This window comes from Geotrypetes seraphini, chromosome 3, assembly GCF_902459505.1.
Source record: "Geotrypetes seraphini chromosome 3, aGeoSer1.1, whole genome shotgun sequence".
Classification (NCBI taxonomy): Eukaryota; Metazoa; Chordata; class Amphibia; order Gymnophiona; family Dermophiidae; genus Geotrypetes; species Geotrypetes seraphini.
This window is the reverse complement of record NC_047086.1, coordinates 294,681,293-294,703,228: the sequence shown is the minus strand read 5'-3', so window position 1 is coordinate 294,703,228 and position 21,936 is coordinate 294,681,293. Positions and strand designations below refer to the sequence as shown.

Here is a 21,936-nt window from a genome sequence, read left to right as displayed (position 1 = left end):
GCAAATCTTATGGCAGTGATATGGAGGGAGATTATTCTCATGAACAATGTGGGAACTGTCAATAGTGCCATCTCATGTTAACTGGGAAAAGAGTGGATGGATCCTCAAACTAAAATTAAAATCACAGCGAGAATGAACACGACTTGTAAATCTGTAAGGGTTATATATATTCTAGTATGCCCTTGTGGGCTGGTTTATGTAGGGCGTACTAAACGCCAAATACAAACTGGACTTACTGAACATAAATCTAGAATTACCACGTAGAATTTAAAGGCCCCTATAGTACAACACTGGCTTATGAAAAAACATGCAATTTCTGACATGAAATGGAGAGTGATTGAGAGTATAGGAGAAGGGGATGGGAATTAAAAACAACATCTAAATTTTAGAGAACAACGTTGGATTTACTACTTAAATACAGTGACTCCTTATGGCCTCAATGAGGAATTGGAATGGGGTTCCCTTATTTAACATTATAAGATATTTTTCATCTTTCTAACAATTTTCATTTATAATGAGTCTCTAGGGTTGATAGGCTAGTCTTACGTTGCGTTCCTCTTTCGGATCAGCGTACTAGGGTGAGTGTTTACGTCATCACGTTACTCACATTTGACTCGTTGGAGGTAGATAAATAGTGAATGAAACAAACCGCCGCCATCTTTATTGGCTATAAAAAATGTGTGGTCGATTGGATGGCGTTACCATAGTTAGGTAAGTCTTATGTCTTATAAATATGAGTATATAGATTGAACCTACTATTGAAAACAAAATATATTGTCGATGTGTGCCCTAATATTTGGCTATGTTTTTGTTAGGGACCTAGCCTTGAAAAAGCGATTTCTCACGAAACATGTTGGCGTTAGAAGTCCCTATACTGACCACAAACTGAAAGATAAGTTTATTCTAATAACACTTGTGAAACTGTTTATTACTAAATATTTAAGTAAATTATAGTATCTTTCTAAATAAGGATATTACTAAAAATTTAAAATAAGTTTAATACATTGATCCAGCTTAACCTTGTGATACAGTTTGAATGTGGAGTGGTGCATCTGAGGATCAAACACCATTCAGTGGGGATAGATTCTGAAACTTGAGTCTATTAATGTTATAGATATATACATGAATATTGAATGCTTGCCTACAATTTAGTGCCTTTGTACTGACTTACTCTTTGGTTCTGGCCAGGTACTAGTGACCTGGTTTGGCCACCGTGAGAACAGGCTACTAGGCTTGATGGACAATTGGTCTAACCCAGTAAGAATATTCTTATGCTCTATGATAGCCACATAGCTTTTTGGTACTGACCTGAAGTGTGCCAATCTCTCCTCCTTCCCTCCCACTGCTCAGAACATGGGAAAAAAAAACCTTCAGATCATCCCTTCCTCCTATCGCCTCTTGAAACATGAAACACATAAAACATATAGGATGTCCCCGGGCCTATCTGCCCAATTTGTGGTGGTCTAACAGGGAATAGAGAGTAATGTTGGCCACTTGCTCCTATCTGTCATGGTTAGCTCTTCAAAATGGCTGCCATAACCTCCAGTGACTGCCATTTTGAGATCAGAACTGTGATGGGTAGGAGCAAGTAGGCATCACTACCATTGTTGGGACACGACGGATTATAAAGATAAACCTTCAGAGGTCTACAGGGGGTGAGTGATTCTAGTTGGGATTTCAGTGCTGTTCAGGGAGATGGGAGGGAGGGGTTTCAATGCTTTTTGGTGGGGTCAGGAGGAAGGGGGATTAGAAGGGGAGGAACCTGACTGATACCTTGAAGTGATGCCTGACTAAATATAGGCCGAGACCCATATAAATCTTGGCAGGATTATCTTGGCCAGTCAGACCTGGATGTTGAATGCTGGTGCAAAGACCTGGCTCGCCATTGAATATTGGAGCCTAATTCTGCCTGCAGTAGTCAGTATTTAAAATTATATTGACTTTGCTGGCTGAACATTGATTATAGTATACTGTATATAATACTAGGTTATCTCTGAGTAAAATTGTACTCATTATAGAAGTGGAAGTTTCATCTTTCTGTTTATGATGTGTCTATGAAGAGTTTTCTTCAATGTTAAAGAAAATAATAAATTGATTTACTCCAGGTTTTTAATCTCTTATGTAATAGTTTACAATTTATTGATGGAGTAGAATAATGGCAATTGCAGAAATGGTTCTGAATATGCTGATATGATCTTTCTCAGTACACCCTGGGGAGCATTCAAAACAAATCCTAATTTAGAGTGACTGATTTAATGCTTCAGCCCCTGATTTATAGAGCATACCAAAGTGTTACAATTTAAATAACATGGACAAAAGCCACATCAGGCTTTTTTAAGGTCTCTTTTACAAATCCGCGGAGTCCTTTAAATCTCTATGGGCTTTGGGGCCATTAGCGCAGCACAGCCGCTTGCGCGGCTTTGTAAAAGAGGCCGTTAGTGTTAGAAAGTGCTTCATACACCAGGTCTCCTAACAATATTGTTTTATTTTAATACTGTATGATTCAATTAAATGTAATATCTTAAGGGGGGTCAATATTGAATCTGCCGGGGTATTCCTCATCCTCCTCGAACTTTTGACACTATTGATTACCACCTACTGCTTGAGTAGCTTTGAATTATTGTACAATGTTATATGTGTGTTATCTTGGAAACCGCTGAGATTCTAGGCGGTATATAAATTTTTTAAATAAATAAATATAGGGCTCCTTTTACTAAGGTGCGATTGCAATTTTAGCGCACGCAGCAGATTAGCGCACACTAACCCCGCGCTATGCGGCTAGACCTAACGCCAGCTCAATGCTGACGTTAACTGTCTAGCGCGCGCAGCATTGTAGCGCACGCTATTCTGCGCGTTAATGCCCTAACGCAGCTTAGTAAAAGGAGCCCATAATGTCCACATTTGGATTTTGGGGCTCTGCTCTGTCTTGGTTTTCTTCTTATCTCTCCCATCACACTTTTAGTATGCTCTAGTGGTACCTCCTACACCACTATCTCATTATAAGTTGGTGTACACTTCTCCCTCCATATCCACGGTGGTTAGGGGCAGAGCCGGCCCGCGAATATTAAAAAACCGCAAATACTATTCGGGCCGGTTCTGCCCCTAACCTCTGCTTCCCCCCAGCTATTTTAAGCCCTGTGAGCCCTTCCCCCCTTAAGCCTTAAGCTCCCTTAAGACGACAGGAGTTCAAGGCAGCCATTTCCTGTGAGTGATCTGCACGGGGCAGGAGCGTGGGAAGATCGCTCCTGCCCGAAAACCTGCTATACCACCAGGTAAGGCTTAAGGAGAGGCTCACAGGGCTTAAAATAGCCCAAAAATGAAAGTGATTTTTTTTGGCAGAAAATTGCGAATAATCGAAACCATAGATACGGAAACCATGAATACAGAGGGGGAAGTTGGAGGTTAAGACGGGGGGCATGACAACTATTGGGGACAGCCTTGATACAGCCTAAGGGCGAAACATGTAGGACAGAGTCCCCGGCTGACAGGAAGTGATAAGACAAGATAAATCGGATATTTTATTAAGACTGAATAAGTTAAAAAGTATGAATAAAAAGATATACATTTGTTAAATAAGATGATTACAGCAGATCAATGATAATTTTAGTGCAAGCTTTTCAAACGATGGTAAAAGACTGGTTTGATACACTTCCAAAGATCCGGCTTTATTTAAAAATTCTTATATAAAAAAAGCACATTGTAATTTTAATGCATGGACAATGTGTGCAAATGGCACAGTTGCCATGGAATACCTTGGTTTGCCCTTTAGTCTACAATATATTTATTTTTTTTTGCAGTGGTAAGCACATTAGTGCTTACAGCAGTTTTTTAAATGGCCCTTATATTTGCTAGGATCTAAATAGAATAAATGTTCTTATGGACATTTTGGCCCTGATTCTGCAAAGTGCTCCCGATTATAGGCAGCTGTAGGCGTCCTACAGCTGTCTAATCAGCCAATCAGGAGGCACTTTTTCTAAAGCGGGAGGAGCCTTAGGCGTCTGGACCAATCAGGCCCTAGGATCCTGTGGGATGGGCAGTGGAAGGGTGGGTCCGCCTCATTTGGATGGAGGCAGGCCTGCTGGCCGGATGGTGCGAGGAGCCGTCCGGCCAACTTGGAGGTAAGGCCAAGGAGGGGTTTAGGGGTGGGGCGTTATGTTGGGTGGGGGGGGTCCGGCAGGAGGGGGATTCTGTAACCAGCGGATGCAACATGGATGTCGGTTACAGAATCGGATTAACTTTGGGCGGGTATAGGCCCGATTCTGAATAGGACGCCCGGGACGGGCGTCCTATACAGAATCCGGGCCTTTCTCTTTTACCTGGGAATTGTCTCTTAATTCTTTTATATTTTCTGCTTTAAGGATTATTGAGTACAAGTGATGTTTATATGTGAACATCACTTGTTTATTTTTCCAAAAATATTTAAAACTAGGGGGCTAAGCCACTGGATGTTGGGAATCTTGTGAATAACTGGCAGTTAGTAATCAAAAAAGTATATGGTATAACATGTACTATTTTCTCTTAATCTGACCTCTTCCACCATAACTAATAACCAGTGAGGAGTCCTCTCCATCCTTCTACCTCCATTGTCCATTTCTTATATATGAGGGGTATCAAAGTCCCTCCTCAAGGGCCGCAATCCAGTTGGGTTTTCAACATTTCCCCAATGAATATGCATGAGATCTATTTGCATGTACTGCTTTCATTGTATGCTAATAGAACTCATGCATATTCAATGGGGAAATCCTGAAAACCCGACTGGATTGCGGCCCTCGAGGACCGACTTTGATTATGCACTGTATCATCCCCGTTACCATACTTCATCATCCTTTTGCATTTCTGGTCTCTATCACCTCTACTACTAATCTATTCTAAATGTCCTTTATCCTTATAAATAGTTATAAATAGTCTGGTTTCACCTATTATTGCCACAATATTACATATGTATGACAGTAAGGGTGCTTAGGTGATCTAATCATAACTTACTGGAAATACCACCATGTAAATCTATTAACATAAAGCATGTTTTTATATTTAAAGTCACATATTCAAAACTTTGGAATGGATTACCATCTAATCTGCGAGTACTGCAAAACTGCAGAGTTTGAGAGAGCCTTGAAAAAAAACAATATATACTTGAATATAAATTGAGGTAATCTTTATTTCCCCAAAAAAGGAGGAAAAAAGGTTGACTTGAATATAAACTGGGAGGTTAAAATTTGAGTGCAATGCATTGCCTTGCCCTGCCTGGCTCTACACCCTGTTCCCCCTCCCACGCTGCTCTGTCAGACTCTGCATCCAGCCCCCTCACTCACTTCCTCCCCTGCTAGTCTCTGCACCCAGCCCTACTCCCTCCCTGTCAGGTTTTGTACCGTCCCCCTCCTTCCCGATGACTTGCAGGCCTCCACCGGGTCTGCCATGAGACCTGGTGGTCCAGCGGTGGCCAGGACAGGAGGGATCTCTCCTGCCTCCTGTCCCAGCTGATTCTAACAATTTTTACCTCCTTCCTGCCTCCCCCACATACCTTTAGTATCCCTGGTAGTCCAGCGACCTTCCTTCGCTCCTGCCCATGCAGAGCAAAAACTCACGGCAGCCAATCAGCTAGTGGGTCTGCGTGGGCAGGAGCGAAGGAAGGTTGCGCCTGCCGCGGTTCACCACTGGACCACCAGGGATACTAAAGGTACATGGGGGAAACAGGAGGGAGGTAAAAATTATTTGAATCGGCTGGGAGAGTAGGCGGGAGAGATCCCTCCTGTCCTGGCCATGACTGGACCACCAGGTCTCATGGCAGGCCTGGCAGAGGCCTGAAATAGATTCAAAAGAGGGTGGGTCAGCACTGACCCAAATATAAACCAAGACCCCAAATCTCAGTTTATATTCGCATATATGGTAATTCAACAGGCATTTGAAAAATTAAGCACACACAAACTGATAATATCAAAAGAATAAGAAATAAATCCACAAGCAAGACAATTAATGATTCAATTCATGACAAAGCTATAAACTGGTGTAATGTTAATTTGATTATGTCGTATTTTATTTGTTTTTAATTAAATTATATGACTTGTACACTGTCAAACACTTTAGGATCATGCAGTTAATAAAACTAAAACTAAATAAATAAATCCTCTCAGTCAGGAGTATTTTCTCACATTTCCTTTTAGTACCCCTTCCTTCAGATTCATACGAAGGAGTGTTGAAAAGTTCTTAGCCCAACCAACTTCCTATATTCCGAACATTATTTTGCCACTGTAGCTGAAAAGAATGTTATTTTATTTTACAAAGTGCCAATTTGCTGAATCATAATGCTATGTTTTGACACTGTTTCAAATAGAAACATAGAAACATAGAAAAAGACGGCAGATAAGGGCCGCGGCCCATCTAGTCTGCCCACCCCAATGACCCTCCCCTATTTATCTCTGTGCAGAGATCCCACTGACGATCCCATTTCTTCTTAAAATCAGGCACGCTGCTTGCCTCGATCACCTGAAGTGGAAGTCTATTCCAGCGATCAACCACTCTTTCGGTGAAAAAGTATTTCCTGGTGTCGCCGTGCAATTTCCCGCCCCTGATTTTCCATGGATGTCCTCTTGTCGCCGTCAGACCTTTGAAAAAGAAGATATCTTCTTCTACATCGATACGGCCCGTGAGGTATTTGAATTGATTGTGGAACCCTGAGCTATAATGAAGTTCCTATTCCTGCTGAAGAAAACACCAAAGGGATGTATGGTGTAATAATTGAGTGACAAATGCCCATCATACTCCATAGTGAAGAAGTGGTGTGCAGTGGAGATTTTGAGACCAAAGATGCAGTGAGGTCTGGAAGGCTTCAGTGTTGATGCCTGAAATTGCTGACCATATCCATGATCTGATTTTGGCAGATCAGCAAATATTGGCTAAAACATTTGTTGAGACACTGCAAATATCCAGGGAACATGTTGGATGTACAATTCATGAGCAGCTGGGTATGCAGAAATGGTCAGCCTAAATGTTTAAATGAAGTGGGTGCCCAAATGTTTGACATTGAATGGGCACTTTCAACATAATATAGCAGCATTTTCAGCAAACTGGTGCCAACTTTTTGGGGACAACTAGTTGCTGTTGATGAAACATGATTACACCACTATGATCCTGAGGCAAAACAACAGTCCATGCAATGACGGCACTCAGGTTCTCCAAGGCCAAGGAAATTCAATATCCAAAAGTCAGCAGGAAAGGTCATGGCCACAATGTTTTGGGATCGGGAAGGAGTTGTAATGGCCATCTTCCAAGAAGCCAAACAGTTAATGTAGAATACTACTATAACTTGCTGTGCTGATTAGAGGAAGCATTGAAAGAAAAAAGAAGAGGAACAATGCATACACCTGCTCACAAGGCTGGCAAAACGATGGATATCTTGATGCAATTGGGGTTTCAGAGCACAGACCATCCATCCTACTCACCAGATCTTGCTCCATCTGACTGTTTTCTGTTTTCAAACCTTAAAAAGAGAGTTTGAGTGATTTGGAGGTGATTGCAGCAGCAGATCAGTATTTCAGTGACCAGACATCAAAGTATTTTTTGGAAGGGTTACAGAAACTTCAGACATGATGTGCTAAGTATGTTGAACCTAGGTGTCAATATGTGGAATAGCATGTAAGTTTCATGGCTCCACGTCATTCTCTTCTTGGTTGGGCTAAGAACGTTTCAGCACCCCTCGTACAATGACTCTTTGAAGATATCTAAACATGTCCTCCAATCTTACTTTTTGGGAAGTTTCAGAGTTTTCACGTTTTCATCAGCATGTTCGTCAGTAATTCCCACATGACAGCCTAATGCCAAGAGGGTTCTAGAACACAAAAATGAAAGAAAGGCAGAATTATTTTCTGTACCATTTCAGTAGCTGGTGTCAGATACAATATACAGTACAAAAATAAATGGCATATGGGAAATAAGATAAAGATTTTCATTGCCTCTTTTCCTCTCTGTTAGTAGAATTATTGAGAAAAACAAACAAAAAAAAAAAAATCAAAGAAATACTGCAGAAGCGATGTACTTGATGAAAAGTTTTTATTGAAATGAATAGCCATTGTGTAGATGTGGTGCCAATTGTATGATGAGATGACCGGGACCCAACACGATCCATGTTGTGACAAACATGTCTTCCTCAGGGGTCCAATGCAAGAATGGGACAGCCACAGTAATGTATAAAATCCAGAACTGGAAGAAGTCCTGGAAAATCTGACCAAGCTGCATTTCAGCGAGTAGCCGATGTTGTGACTTGCCCATTCTTGCATTGAACCCCTGAGGAAGACGTGTTTGTCGAAACACGGACTGTATTAGGTCCCGGTCAACTCATCATACAGTTGGCACCACATCTACACAACGGTTAATCTAAAGACTTGTTATCAAGTACATCGTTTCTGCAGTATTTTTTTGTTTTTCTGGATACTGACATCTACTGCAGTTACGTTGGAACTCTTTTTGTACACAGTAGAATTATTGAGCTTTACTTGAAATTGTGTGTCAAATCTGTCAGGTAAAGAAAAACTGGTTATAGTTGTACAGTCTTAGTTTGTGTGTTCATTTCCATTTAAAACATTTATTTTTATTTATTTAAATTTATATAGGGCTCCTTTTACTAAGGTGCGCTAGCGGTTTTAGTGTGTACTACAATGCCGCATGCGCTAAACGCTAACGCCTCCATAGAGTTGCATTAGTATTTCTCGTTTAGCGCATGGTTTGCACGCGCTAAAAACGATAGCGCACCTTAGTAAAAAGAGCCCATAGTATTTTCCCGATTTAAAAAAATTCATTCAAAATAATTTACAGATTATATAAAAGCAATAAAAGTAAGAAAACAGTTGTAGAAAAAGCAGAAAGAAAGAACAGAAGCATAAACATTCTACATTATCTTAAGAAGGCCTGATCAATCTACCAAACCTCCTAAATACAAGGAAACAAACACATTTAATTTTTTTTTCCTGAATGCCATAAGAATGGTTTCCAACCTTAAATCTATGGGGAGTTTATTTCATAAATCTGGTTCAATAAACCAAAAAACATTTTACCTTCATCTGGCCTTCCTAATACAGTAATATCCACTGTTTGAACAATTTGCTCTGATGATGCATGTTACAGATGTACATCACCCCCAGCTTTGTACTGTCAGAGCCTACAAAGGATTTTGGGTGGGGATTCATCAAGCTTTGGTACAATAAATTTAGCCTGCATCTTTGTACATTGTCTGCAGTTCTCTTTGTTTTTGTTTGGGGATTCATCAAGCAGCATTAGGGCCCTAACGCATACTATTTGGCCCTTAACGCCACTTGACTAGAAATACTGTGGTGATAATTGAGTCACTGTGGGTTAGATAATAATGAGATGCAAAATGTGTAAATGCATGTTTTGCAGCTCATTATTATGCAAATACCCTAATGTGACTTCTGGCGATACACAAGTCACAAATCAAGTTAGGGCTCTAAACTCACAGTAAAATAATCCGTTTATTTATGGGATTATTTTAACATACAGGAACATTGGGCGACAAAGATGCAACCTGATGCTCCCAGGCCTGCAGGGATGGTTTCCCCCAGGCTCCTGGTAACCCTTCCCCTGGTAGCATTCACCTCAACCCACCTACCTTTCAATTTCATTGGTGGAACAAGGGGTTATCCAGGCATCCTGATTCTCCCAGGCCTGCAAAGCCGATTCTATCAGGCTCCCAGTAACCTCTAGAGGAGTCATTTGGGAGTCCGGAAGGGATCATCTGGAGGTCCAGGGATTCTTCAACAGCAGCAATGCCCAATTGTTCCTGCCCTGTGCTGCTTCGGCTTTCAAACAGTGCCCCTAGAAGTAGTATCACATGAATATTGCTAGGGTTCCTGGGAGCTTGGTGGAACCAGCTTTGCAAGTCTGGAAGAAGGCGGCTGTGGCTTTGCAGTGATTGCGGGAATAAAGCTGTTTCCAAGGTGACTCACAAGCACCATTATTCCTCTAAAATGGGATCCTGTAGATTGCTGAGTCCTGTGGAGCATCAAGGTGCATTAAAGGTCAAACTTTTACTGCATCTTTGATGAATCCCCCTCACCCCCCATAGTGACTCTTTAGCCCTGATACTACTAATCATCATTTTTATATCACTACTAAATGTGCACATTTTCTCTCTCTCGTTTGGTAAACTTTGCAGCTTGAGATGCCTATGTTTGAGAAGAGTAACCATCAGAATAGGCATAAAATAGCTCTTCCAAGCTGACATGACACTGACATCCCCAAACCTCCCCCCCCATCCCGACACCCCACCATCCTATCCCGACAACCCCAACACCCCACCCGACATGTCACAGAGGCAGTATCTTGCTAAGGGTGTAAGACAACTTGAAGCAGTCTAGAGGAAGGTGATGAAAATGATATCGGGATTGCGCCAAAAGACATATGAGAAGGAGTTTGAATACCTGAATATGTATACCCTAGAGCAAGGGTAAGCAATTCCGGTTCTCGAGAGCCACAGGTAGGCCAGGTTTTCAGGATATCTACAATAAATATGCATGGAATGGATTTGCATCTCAAGGAGGCAGTGCATACAACTCCATCACATATATATATTCATTGTGGATATCCTGAAAACCTGACCTGCCTGTGGCTCTCAAGGACCGGAATTGCCTACCCCTGCCCTAGAGGAAAGAAAGAATAGAAGAGATATGATACAGATGTTTAAATACTTGAATGGTATTAATCTACAGTCAAATCTTTTCCACAGATGGAGAAATGGTAAAACTAGGACATAATATGAGGTTGCAGGGTGGAAGACTTAGGACTAACGTCAGGAAATACTTTTTCACGAAGAGGGTAATAGATGCCTGGAGTTCCCTCCCTGTAGAGGTGATGGAGGCAAAAACAGTGACAGATTTAAAAAATGTGTGGGATAGACACAAAGGATCCTTAAATAGAAAGAGGACAGCATCAACACAAAACTCAACAACTATAACTTTGTTTGTGATGCGCAGGAGTGATGCTTAAACCAAAGCCCCAGCAGTGGGGAAGTGAAGTCAGTGCTGCATGTTCTTGGGGAAGTTCTGTAAATGGCATCTAAAAAGATAAGCGCCTATAATGTAGACGCCTATCTCTTGTCAATCACACTTAAGCGCCTATTACAGAATCATGCCTAACTTAAAATTTAGACACCTTTAATGAGGTGCCTAAGGCCTTTAGAGAATCACACCTAGTGGTACCTAAGTCCTTCTCTGCCCCTAAACATGCCTACTTTGGAGTTAGACGCTGCTATGTGCCATGCAAAAGGCACCTATCTTTTGTAGATTCGTGCTTAAGAAGAGAAACACCTATCCAATTAATTTTTTTTTTTTTTCAATTGTGAGCTTGTTAAAGCTCATAATTGAAGCCAATTTACTAATTAAGTTATACACCTAACTTCGGGCATCTATTTATTTATGTGCCTCTTATAGAATTTCCCTCTCTGTGTCCAGTATATGGCAAGACAGATCAGGGCAGGCTGGAATTAACTCTGACAATGACTTCAGCAGTGGGGCAGTGTAGCTGATGCTGGACGGACTTCTATGGTCTGTGTCCATATGCAGCAAAATGGATCGGGAGCAAGTCTGCATATCGTATACTACATTCATATTGTCTGAGAACAGGTCTTTCCTATCTCGGGGTGAGAGGAAGACATCTTATAGGGGAACTTAGCAAGTAAAATGAATAATTACTACATTGATGGTTCAACATTGTCTTGATAATGAATGTGACTGTTGGGCAGACTATCTGCCATCATTTATTATGTCACTATATTTTGATTATTAGTTGAACTTTCTCACAGGTTTTCTGCTTCTAAAGTACCTTAAAAAGCTTTAATTATGAATTTTTGTCACTACAGCAAGCTTCTTTTCAAATTCTCTTATTTTTCTTTCTCAATGCCTTGCATCTAACTTGCCATTCCTTATGCTGCTTCCTGTTTTCTTCATATGACTCCTTTTCCCATTTTTTGAAAGGTATTTTTTGGCTCTAATAGCTTCTGTCACCTCACCTTTCAACCATGATGGATGTTGTTTGGCCTTTCCTTCTACCTTTTTAAATCTATGGAATACATTTGGTCTGGACTTCCAAGATGCTGTTTTTAAATAACATCTATGCCTGATTTATCTCCTGCCTCTGAAAATCTTCCCTCTGAAAACTGGCATAACCCTAGAGTCATTGACCGAATTGAGTTTTATTTGTGAAAATTTTTCTTTTAATTTTTTTTTCTTATATTTACAAAAGATGCTTTTTCTTCCTTTCTCCTTGTGATGTGGACTTATGGATGATGGTATTATATCCTGTGGTGCAAATATTTGTTTTTATCATCCATTTCTTTATCTTTATGGAAATTTTAAAAATTGGAAAACTTCAAATTATTCAAAGCAATAAATGGCACAACCCCCATTTACCTAAACAACTGCCTGAACCAGAACCAAAACCTCACTACTAGACAAAAAAGACCCCAGACCCCATTTACCTACCCCCCACTCAAAGGCACTCAGCGCAAGAAGATGTTTGACAGCCTACTAGCGACGCAAGCAGTGAAACTTGACCATACCATCTCTAACTTGCTGATAACAACGAGCGACCTCAAATCTTTTGGAAAAGAAATCAAAACCCTGCTATTCAAAAAATTTATCCAGATGTCTTAACTCTAACCCTGGTTTTCCCCTCTGTGTATTCCCCTCCTAACCTCTCCTCATCTCCAGTTATTCTTTTTCTTCAAAGCCTCAAGCATGTCAACTGCCTCCCACATTGTATATTTACTGGAATTGCACTATCTCATATTTGTACAGCTCCCCAAATTGTAAATCTACTGGAATAGCCCAGTCATCTTTTCTGCATCCTAAACCCTAAATTGTAATTCTCCAATCTTCTTGTAATCCTCCTGGAAATGTCCAGCTGCTTCTTTTGTAATCCGCCCAGAACTGCAAGGTATGGGCGGAATAGAAGTCATTAATGTAATGTAATGTAAAAAAAGGTAAGTTACATTCAGCTACACTACAAATATCTGTCCCTCAAGGGCTTACAATCTATAGCAGTGATTCCCAACCCTGTCCTGGAGGAACACCAGGCCAATCGGGTTTTCAGGCTAGCCCTAATGAATATGCATGAGAGAGATTTGCATATGATGGAAGTGATAGGCATGCAAATTTGCTTCATGCATATTCATTAGGGCTAGCCTGAAAACCCAATTGGCCTGGTGTTCCTCCAGGACAGGGTTGGGAACCACTGATCTATAGTAAATCTATAGTAAATCAGAAGATGAGGAAAATAAGGGAGAATTCATCAATATTTGCTGCTGTTAAGAAAGGCTATTTTATCACAAGACATGCTATTTTAGTACAGGGTCTCACTGGATAAAATGGGCCCCTATGTTAAAATAGCATGACTTGTGACAAAATAACCCATCTTAACAGTAGCAAACATTGATGACTTCCCCCATAATGTTTCTTTTGATTAATAATAAAAACAAGTTAGTGTCAAATGTGAACTGAATTAAGCTTTGTAGATTTATTACTATATGCAATGCAGCACATTATACCCAGCATTTCATACATAAGTTTAAGAAATAGGGAGGTACCAGCATGTAGGAAAAAGGTGATTAGACCCATTTTAAAGAATAATAATCTAGATGTATTGAATCCGGCAAGTTATAGAAAAGTTTCTAATCTTGGTTTCTTAGCAAAATTAACAGAAAGGATAGTTTTGGAAGAGTTAGTATCTTACATTGAATTAACTAATGTGTTGAATCCAAGACAAGCTGGATTTCAGAATATGCATAGTACTGAGACTGTACTAACAGGTTTCATAAATTAGGTACATTCTATCTTAAATAGCGGGAATTTTGCTACGGTGGTATCATTAGATTTAAGTTCAGCTTTTGATTTGGTTGACCATAAACTTTAATTGAATTTTCTGGAAGAAATAGGTTTACAAGGGACTATTCTAAATTGGTTTTCATCTTTTCTTCAAGGTCGTACTTTTCAGGTAATTGCAGGTGGATCAACATCTCGGGAAAGATTGTTAGACAGTGGGGGTACCAAAGGGTTCAGCTTTATCACCGATCCTTTTTAACATATTTCTGAGTCCCCTTGCATGATTAATTTAGGAAATGTGAATTAGTACTTATATTTAGGCTGACAACATTTTACTGGTTTATAGGTTATCTCCATAAACATTATATTTGGATCCATTGCTGGATTGTTTAAAAAGTATAGAACACAAATTGGTGTTAAACATGACCAAAAATAGTAGCATTCTGTATTTCAAGGGATAGAGAAATGCCTAAAGTGAATTTATCTTTGAACCAACACTGCATTAAAATGGTGAATAGCTTTGATACCTGGGGATTATGATTGACTGTCATCTGAACTTTGAAGAACAGGTCTCTTCTGTGGTTACTAAAGGATTTGGGATTAGATTCACTAAACATACCAATCCTGTAATGACGATCGCAAAACCAGTTTTAAAATGCATTTAAAGGCCCATTACTTTCAACTGGCCTTTTTTAATTGATAGGACTTGAACTCAGTACTTCAAACTGCATTATTTTATTGTAATCTTTATTTATCTTTATTTTTTTATTGAAGAATGTAGTAAATATTTTGTATGATAGACGTATGATATTTAGGGCTTTTACTAAGGTGATCTATGCTTTTTAACGCGCGCTAAACGCTAACGCATGCATGTTAGTCTATGGACGCGTTAAAGCTTAGCGCACCTTAGTAAAACAGGGGGTTAGTTTATTTTTTGTTTTGTCTCTCCTATTTTTAAATGGAGTTCTTTTTATTACTTTGATTGGATTATATTGTTAACCGTTTTGATCCTATTTGGCAAATTGAGCGGTATATAAAGAATTTTAATAAACAAACATTAATAAACATAAAGTACTCGATCTCTATGTTTTCCAAACTGCAGAGCTGTTACAGTCATTTCTTCATTAGAATTTTTTTAGACCTCCCCCCCCAAGCCTGCTCCCAGCCACCTGTTTCTTCCTTCCCCCAAAGACCAGAAAAACTCTATTATGAGTAGTTTAACTTCTTCTCTCGTATAGTCCTTCCTTCTCCTCTTCCTCTTGTCTCACCAGTGCTTATTGCCGCATTAAGCCATCCCAGTCTCTAATTATTGTCATTATAACATCTTCTTGTCTCCTGCTATTCCCAGACAAAAGTATAATAGCTCTGTTTCCCTGTCTTACTCATCCATTCCCTCCATCTTTCCCCATCCCCACATTTTTCAATCACTTTATTAACCCTTTAGTAGCTTCTCTATTGATTTGCTCACTGTCAAATCTATAGGGCAAGAATAAATAATTGAATAATATCAGAGAGAAACAACTGCTTTAGATGGATAGAAACGAATATATTTAAAATACAATGTGGCCTGTACATGTAATGTTTTCCAATATTAAAGGGAAAGCTATATAGACTACTGTTAAAATGGATTATTTCCTACAATTTGTGCTATTTTAAGACAGGGTCTGATTGAATAAAATGGGATCCTGTGGTACAATAGCATGACTTGTGGTAAAGTAGTCCATATGTCCATATTGATATATTCACCCCCTATGTGGGGGGGGGGGGGGGAGAGAGGTGCCATCTTGGCCACTGTTGTCGCTTTCCCTAGTTGAAAGATTAAGGGAAAGGGAACTTTAGTTTCTGATAGAATTATTTTATCTTTTCTCTTTTACAGAACAATGGGCCCGATATTCAAAACATGGGAGGCAGCTTGGCTATCTCCTGCAGTCAATGGCGAACCCGGAAATTCGGCACATGAGCCATATTCAGCCACCAGCACTGAATTTCTGGGTTAAGTTCAATCGCTTTTGACATAGCTGGCCAAGACAATATTCATCAGCTGGCTGGCTAAATAATAGCCAAAGATAGACCTGCTTTTTAGGTGGATCTATGTGGCTGCTAGATCTAGCTGGTCAGCCAATGAATATTAGCACTGACCAGCTATGTCACACGACATGGCCAGTGATCGGGCAATCCGGTAATTGGGATATTTAGCAGGAGATACCTGGCTAATCTCTCACTGACTATTGGCAATTAGTGACTTAGCACTATTAAGCTGACCAGGAGCTCTTGCTGGCTGAATATTGGGCAGAATATCTTCTCATTTTGTATGTTAAATTGGGCGATCATGCTCTTTATGCAAATTTTTCAGAGCTCTATAGGGTATATACAGCCAGGGCTTTTGTTGAAGGGGGTACTGAGTACCGATACATTTTCCATTGCTTGATAAAAATGACCCGTGGTCCCCAAAGAGCTCAGCTTCTGCACACTCAGTGCTGCCTCTTCATGGATTCTGTGGCAGATTGCAGGGGGCCTAGCTACTGTGGGGTGGGTCCATCAGTGATCACTCCACTCCAGAAGAATGGCCTGGTATTTGAGTACCAGAACCTTTTCTTGCTAGAAACAATACACTGTATACAGCTGAAATTGCCCAGGTGAAATTGTGCAATAATAATAACTTTATTCTTCTATACCGCCACAATCTTGCGACTTCTAGGCGGTTTACAATCAAGAGTGCTGGACATTCAGCGAAATACAATAAGTAGATATTCAGAGGAAATACAGAGATCAGAGACCTCAGGAGGCAATAGTATAGAAATACAATTTGCTGAGCGAAAATGTAATATGTACATTTTAGTAGGTAATGTCCGACAGGGGATAAATAGCAATGTAAAGTTACGATAAGATGAAGATAACAGATTATATTTATAACAGTGCTGTAAGTTCAGGTGGAATAGGGAGGGGGGAGGGAGAGGGAGAGCGGGTCAATTGTTTAGGTATTTCTGGAACAGATATGTTTTTAGGCGTTTCTTGAATTCCCCATATGTAGTGGGCGAAAGCAGTTGGTCTAGGTCTTTGTCCCATAGGACTGCTTGGTGAGAGAGAAGATGTTCGTGGTGTTTTTTTCATTTTGCAGCCTCTAACTGGAGGGGAAATGAGTTTTGGGTGTGTGTTTCTCATGAGTTTGTTATTAGAAAATGCGAAAAGGTCCGTTATGTACTTGGGGGTCAGGCCGTATAGTACTTTGAAGCAGAGGCAGGCAAATTTAAACCTTACTCGGGCTTCCATTGATAGCCAGTGCAGCTGCCGATAGTAGGGTGTCACGTGGTCGAATTTCTTCAGCCCGAAGATAAGTCTGACCGCAGCATTTTGCATTATTTGGAGACGTCTCATATTCTTTTGTGAGATTGCTAGATAGGCGATGTTGCAGTAGTCAAGCTGACTCAGTATGAGGGATTGCACTAGGATTCTGAATGTTGACGTATCGAAGTATGATTTAATGGTTCTGAGTTTCCAGAGAGTAAGTAAACCTTTTCTGAATAGGGAATCCACTTGTTCCTTCATTGTTAGGCATTGGTCTAGAATAACACCTAGTATTTTCATGGTGGGCTGAATAGGGTAGTTGAGTTTATTGATGCATAGTGGGGTTTTATTGTCAAGCGGGTGAGGGGAGGCAACGAAGAATTTTGTTTTTTCTGGGTTGAGCTTGAGCTTGAAATCTCTCATCCATTGTTCCATCTCATTTATGGCATCGGATGCCTTGGGAATGGTTTCCGAGATGGAGTTGGTGAATGGGATGATGATCGTAAAGGTCATCTGCGTAGCTGAATAGTTTTATTCCTAGTTGGGTTAGTTTCACACCTAATGAGGACATGTAGATATTGAAAAGCAGTGGGGAAAGCGGTGACCCTTGTGGACACTCACCAATTGATTCATAATCGTGCACTCACATTAAACACCCATATCATTAATCTGGATACATAAATTGATAAATATTTGATAGTCTCTTCCTCCTCTTTTCTCTACCTTCCTCCCTTCTAGCAAATCTATTGAAAAATGAATATCACTGCTGACAAACACGAAAAAGGATTCATGGTATAATTTGATAAATTATAATGCCTAACATTTACATTGAGCAGAGAGAACAGCCTGTAAAATCCAGTTCTCTTATGATTTTTATTCTAATATCAAGAGATGACTCTCTCGTTTAGAAATAAAATTCCATTTCAACAAATGGCATTAGTAACATATGATTTCATATTTTGGCACTCGCAAGTCCTCCGAGAAAACTCTTGCTTTAATGACAAATATTTACTGCTGTCAATGGTAATCTGCCAGTAACTTACTTCAGTGTCTCAAGTGACATCTGTAAATTGTAGTTTCGCTCTTGTTCCGGAAGTTTTGAGAACTCCACCAAACATGGGTGTTGTCTTTTGTTGTCATCTCTAACCTGCAGGGGAATATGAGACAGTCAATGTCCAGATATCTAGAGTACAATAGGAAAAAAACATTGCATAGTTTAAATGTGAAAAATAAGCCTTTGACTATTACTGAATGTAATGTAATGTAATTTATTTCTTATATACCGCTAAACTCCGTTAGGATTCTAAGCGGTTTACAGAAAAATAGACAATAGGGTGCATTAAAATTATAAGTAAGATAGGTACTTAGAAATTCTCTTACTGTCCCGAAGGCTCACAATCTAACTAAAGTACCTGGAAAAATGACATGTAGATTGGACTAAAACCAATTTTTAATGTACCAAGGAGAGAAAGTTTCCATACATAAAGACTTGGGGCTCCTTTTACGAAGGTGCGCTAGCGTTTTTAGCTTACGCACCGGATTAGCGTGCGCTATAGCATGCATTAGCTGAAAAACTACCGCCTGATCAAGAGGAGGCAGTAGCGGCTAGCGCACGCTATTCCACGCATTAAGGTCCTAGCGCGCCTTCGTAAAAGGAGCCCTTGATGTTACATAATTATGGAGTAAATATTCAGCTGGCAATGGTTAGATTTTTTGCCATGTCCAGGTCCCCCACTGAGGGCTCCTTTTACTAAGCTGCGATAGCGTTTTTAGCGCACGCAGGATTTTAGCATGCACTAAACCCGTGCTAAATGGCTAGAACTAATGCCAGCTCAATGCTGGCATTAAGGTTTAGCGCGCACTAAAACCACTATCCCAGCATAGTAAAAGGAGCCCTGAATGTTCATTTAAGTGCAGCCCGATTCAGGAAAAAAAATTTTCATTCGATTCAGCCTATTGAATAGATTTTTCAATTCAATTCGATTTTCCTGCCCAATTGGGTGTTTTTTTCAAACATCCTGGTGGGTTTATTTTATAGCCTCTTCACCCCTTTTATAGCCTCTTCACCCCCTTTGCCTTCTCCTAACCACACTTGGTGGCGCTATAGTGTAAATAAAATAAACACAAAAGACTTTTCCTCTCTCTGTTAAATCATAGCTCACGTTTGTGGTCTAACACCAGCTCTGGCAGGATACATGTTTCAATTCTGACATATTGTAATCACAAAACAGAAAATAAAATTATTTTTTCTACCTTTTGTTGTCTGGTCATTATTCAAATCTTGTTGGTCCCAGGCTCTGGTTGTCTTGCTTGCCAGGGTCTCCTTCTTGCTCCGTGCTAACCATCCATCTTCCATCTCTGTCCTCTCCTTCAGTTTCCCTTCCCTCCCCTGGAGATCTGGCATCTTTCCTTTTTTTTGTCTCCATCCACAGATCCACCTTTTCTCAACTACACTTTCACCAAGCATCTCTCCCTCCTTCCCCACCACCCCAGGGTCCACCATCTCTTCCTTTCTTTTCCCAACCACCATCCTATTCAGTATCTCTATCCCCTCCCCCCCCATCCACACATCCCTTGTGTCCAACTTCTCTCCCTTTCTATTCCTTCCCTCCATAAATCCCATTGTCCACCATCTATCTCCCTCTCCTCTGTTTTCAGACCCATTATTTCTTCCTCCCAAAGTCCGGCATTTGCACGTCTCTTTGACCTCCCCCTTCCCTCCCTCCTTGTACTTCTACATCAGGGCTCCCTCCTCTGAAGGTTTTTCCCCCTTGAATGCCTGCACCCCCCCTTGAAGGCCTGTCCCCCCGAAGGCTTGCCACCCCTGAAGGCCTGACTGTCCCCCCTGAAGGCCTGTACCACCACCCCTGAAGGCCTGTACCACCACCCTTGAAGGCCTGTACCCCACCCCAAAAGGCCTGCCTGTCCCCCATGAAGGCCTGTACCACCACCCCTGAAGGACTGCACACACACACACACACACACCCCTGAAGGCCTGAGTGTTCCCCCTGACCTCCCGCACATGCATTTACCTAATTTTAGCAGCGGAGCAGCCTGCAGAGAGGATCGCTGGTGCTAGCAATCTTTGCAAGCTGCCATAGGCCTTCAGAACTTTCTTCCATCTGCTGTGGTCCCACCCCTCCTCTGATGTCAGAGGCAGGATCGCGGCAGAGGAAACAGCTCTGAAGGCCTATGGCAGTTTGCAAAGATCGCTAGCACCAGCGATCCTCTCTGCAGGCTGCTCCACTGCTAAAATTAGGTAAATGAATGCGTGGGAGGCAGGGGGAAGCTGGACACCAGCACTTCCCAACTGACCCTCCCCCCCCCTCACCCTCTAAAGCAGGAGCGGCAGCGGCTGGCCAGCAAGAGGCAGCGCTGTCGCTCCTGTTTTAGGGAGCGAGGGGGGAAGGTCAGTCACCGAATCGGGAGGCCAATTTTTTTTTTTGTTTTAAATCGATTCAAATTTATTCACCCGAATCGTGAGTCGGGCAGCACTACCAGCTACTGCTTATGCAGTTAAGTGCGATATCCAGCATGTACCTGCCTATGTGAAACTGGACAAAAATAGGACTTTTTATGTGGTTCGATTTGTTTGATTAACTTAGGTAGTTACATACTAATTATTGGCACTTCTTAACATAAGTAACGACACTGTCCCAAGTCCTCCCACAAAATTGCTAAATATCAGTGTAAAGTCTCACAAAAACATTTTAACTGGCCAGGAGCCTTTCATACCCAACTAAATTGCCTTGAATATTGATCGCTAGGATACTAGAAATTAAACTGAATGCACCAGAGTCAGAATTGGAACTCCTAGCTGCAGAATGTGATAGATGTTCATTTTTCACAATTAACTATAATGAAATACTATCACAAAGGGGAGGTCTTGTAAATCCAACCTGATCAGCTTCTTTGACTGGGTGACAAGGAAGCTGGATATTGGGGAGTCCCTGGACATCGTGTACTTGGATTTCAGCAAAGCATTCGATAGCGTACCACACCACAGGTTGTTGAGCAAGATGAGCTCTATAGGTTTGGGTGATACCTTGACTACATGGGTGGGGGGACTGGCTAGGAGGTAGACTTCAGAGGGTGGTGGTGAATGGCTCCCCCTCCGACACGACAGAGGTGATCAGTGGAGTACCGCAGGGCTCAGTCTTGGGCCCAATCTTATTCAACATCTTCATAAGGGACTTGGCTGAGGGGCTTCAGGGTAAATTAACGTTATTCGCTGATGACGCCAAACTATGCAATATAGTAGGCAAGAACACAACAGGGCCTGACATTAAATCCAAGACCGACAGTATGACACACGACCTCCTCCTACTGGAGCATTGGTCCAGAACTAAGTTTCAACGCCAAAACATGCAAGGTCATGCATCTTGGCAACAAAAATCCATGCAAGACTTACACTCTTAATGGTGAGATCCTAGAGAGAACTGTAGCGGAACGAGACTTAGGGGTAATCATTAGTGAGGACATGAAGACTGCTATTCAAGTGGAGAAAGCTTCATCTAAGGCCAGACAAATCATAGGTTGCATACGCAGGAGTTTCGTTAGCCGTAAGCCCGAAGTCATAATGCCATTATATAGGTCCATGGTGAGACCCCATCTGGAATACTGTGTACAATTCTGGAGACCACATTACCGCAAAGATGTGCTGAGACTTGAATCAGTCCAGCGAATGGCCACACGGATGGTCACAGGGCTCAGGGATCTCCCGTATGAGGAACGGCTGAATAAATTGCAGCTCTACTCACTAGAGGAACGCAGGGAGAGGGGAAACATGATCGAAACATTCAAATACCTCACGCGCCGTATCGAG

At 41.2% G+C, this 21,936-nt stretch overlaps 1 protein-coding gene across 1 annotated transcript in view; it reads right to left on the bottom strand.

Annotated features, from left to right (window-relative positions):
• Window positions 1-21,936, bottom strand: part of RYR2 (ryanodine receptor 2) — a 1,389,277-nt gene that overhangs the window by 713,621 nt on the left and 653,720 nt on the right. Inside the window, 2 exon segments of the mRNA XM_033937646.1 lie at window positions 7,742-7,825; window positions 18,155-18,258. Of these exon segments, the coding sequence (XP_033793537.1) occupies window positions 7,742-7,825; window positions 18,155-18,258 (188 nt within the window).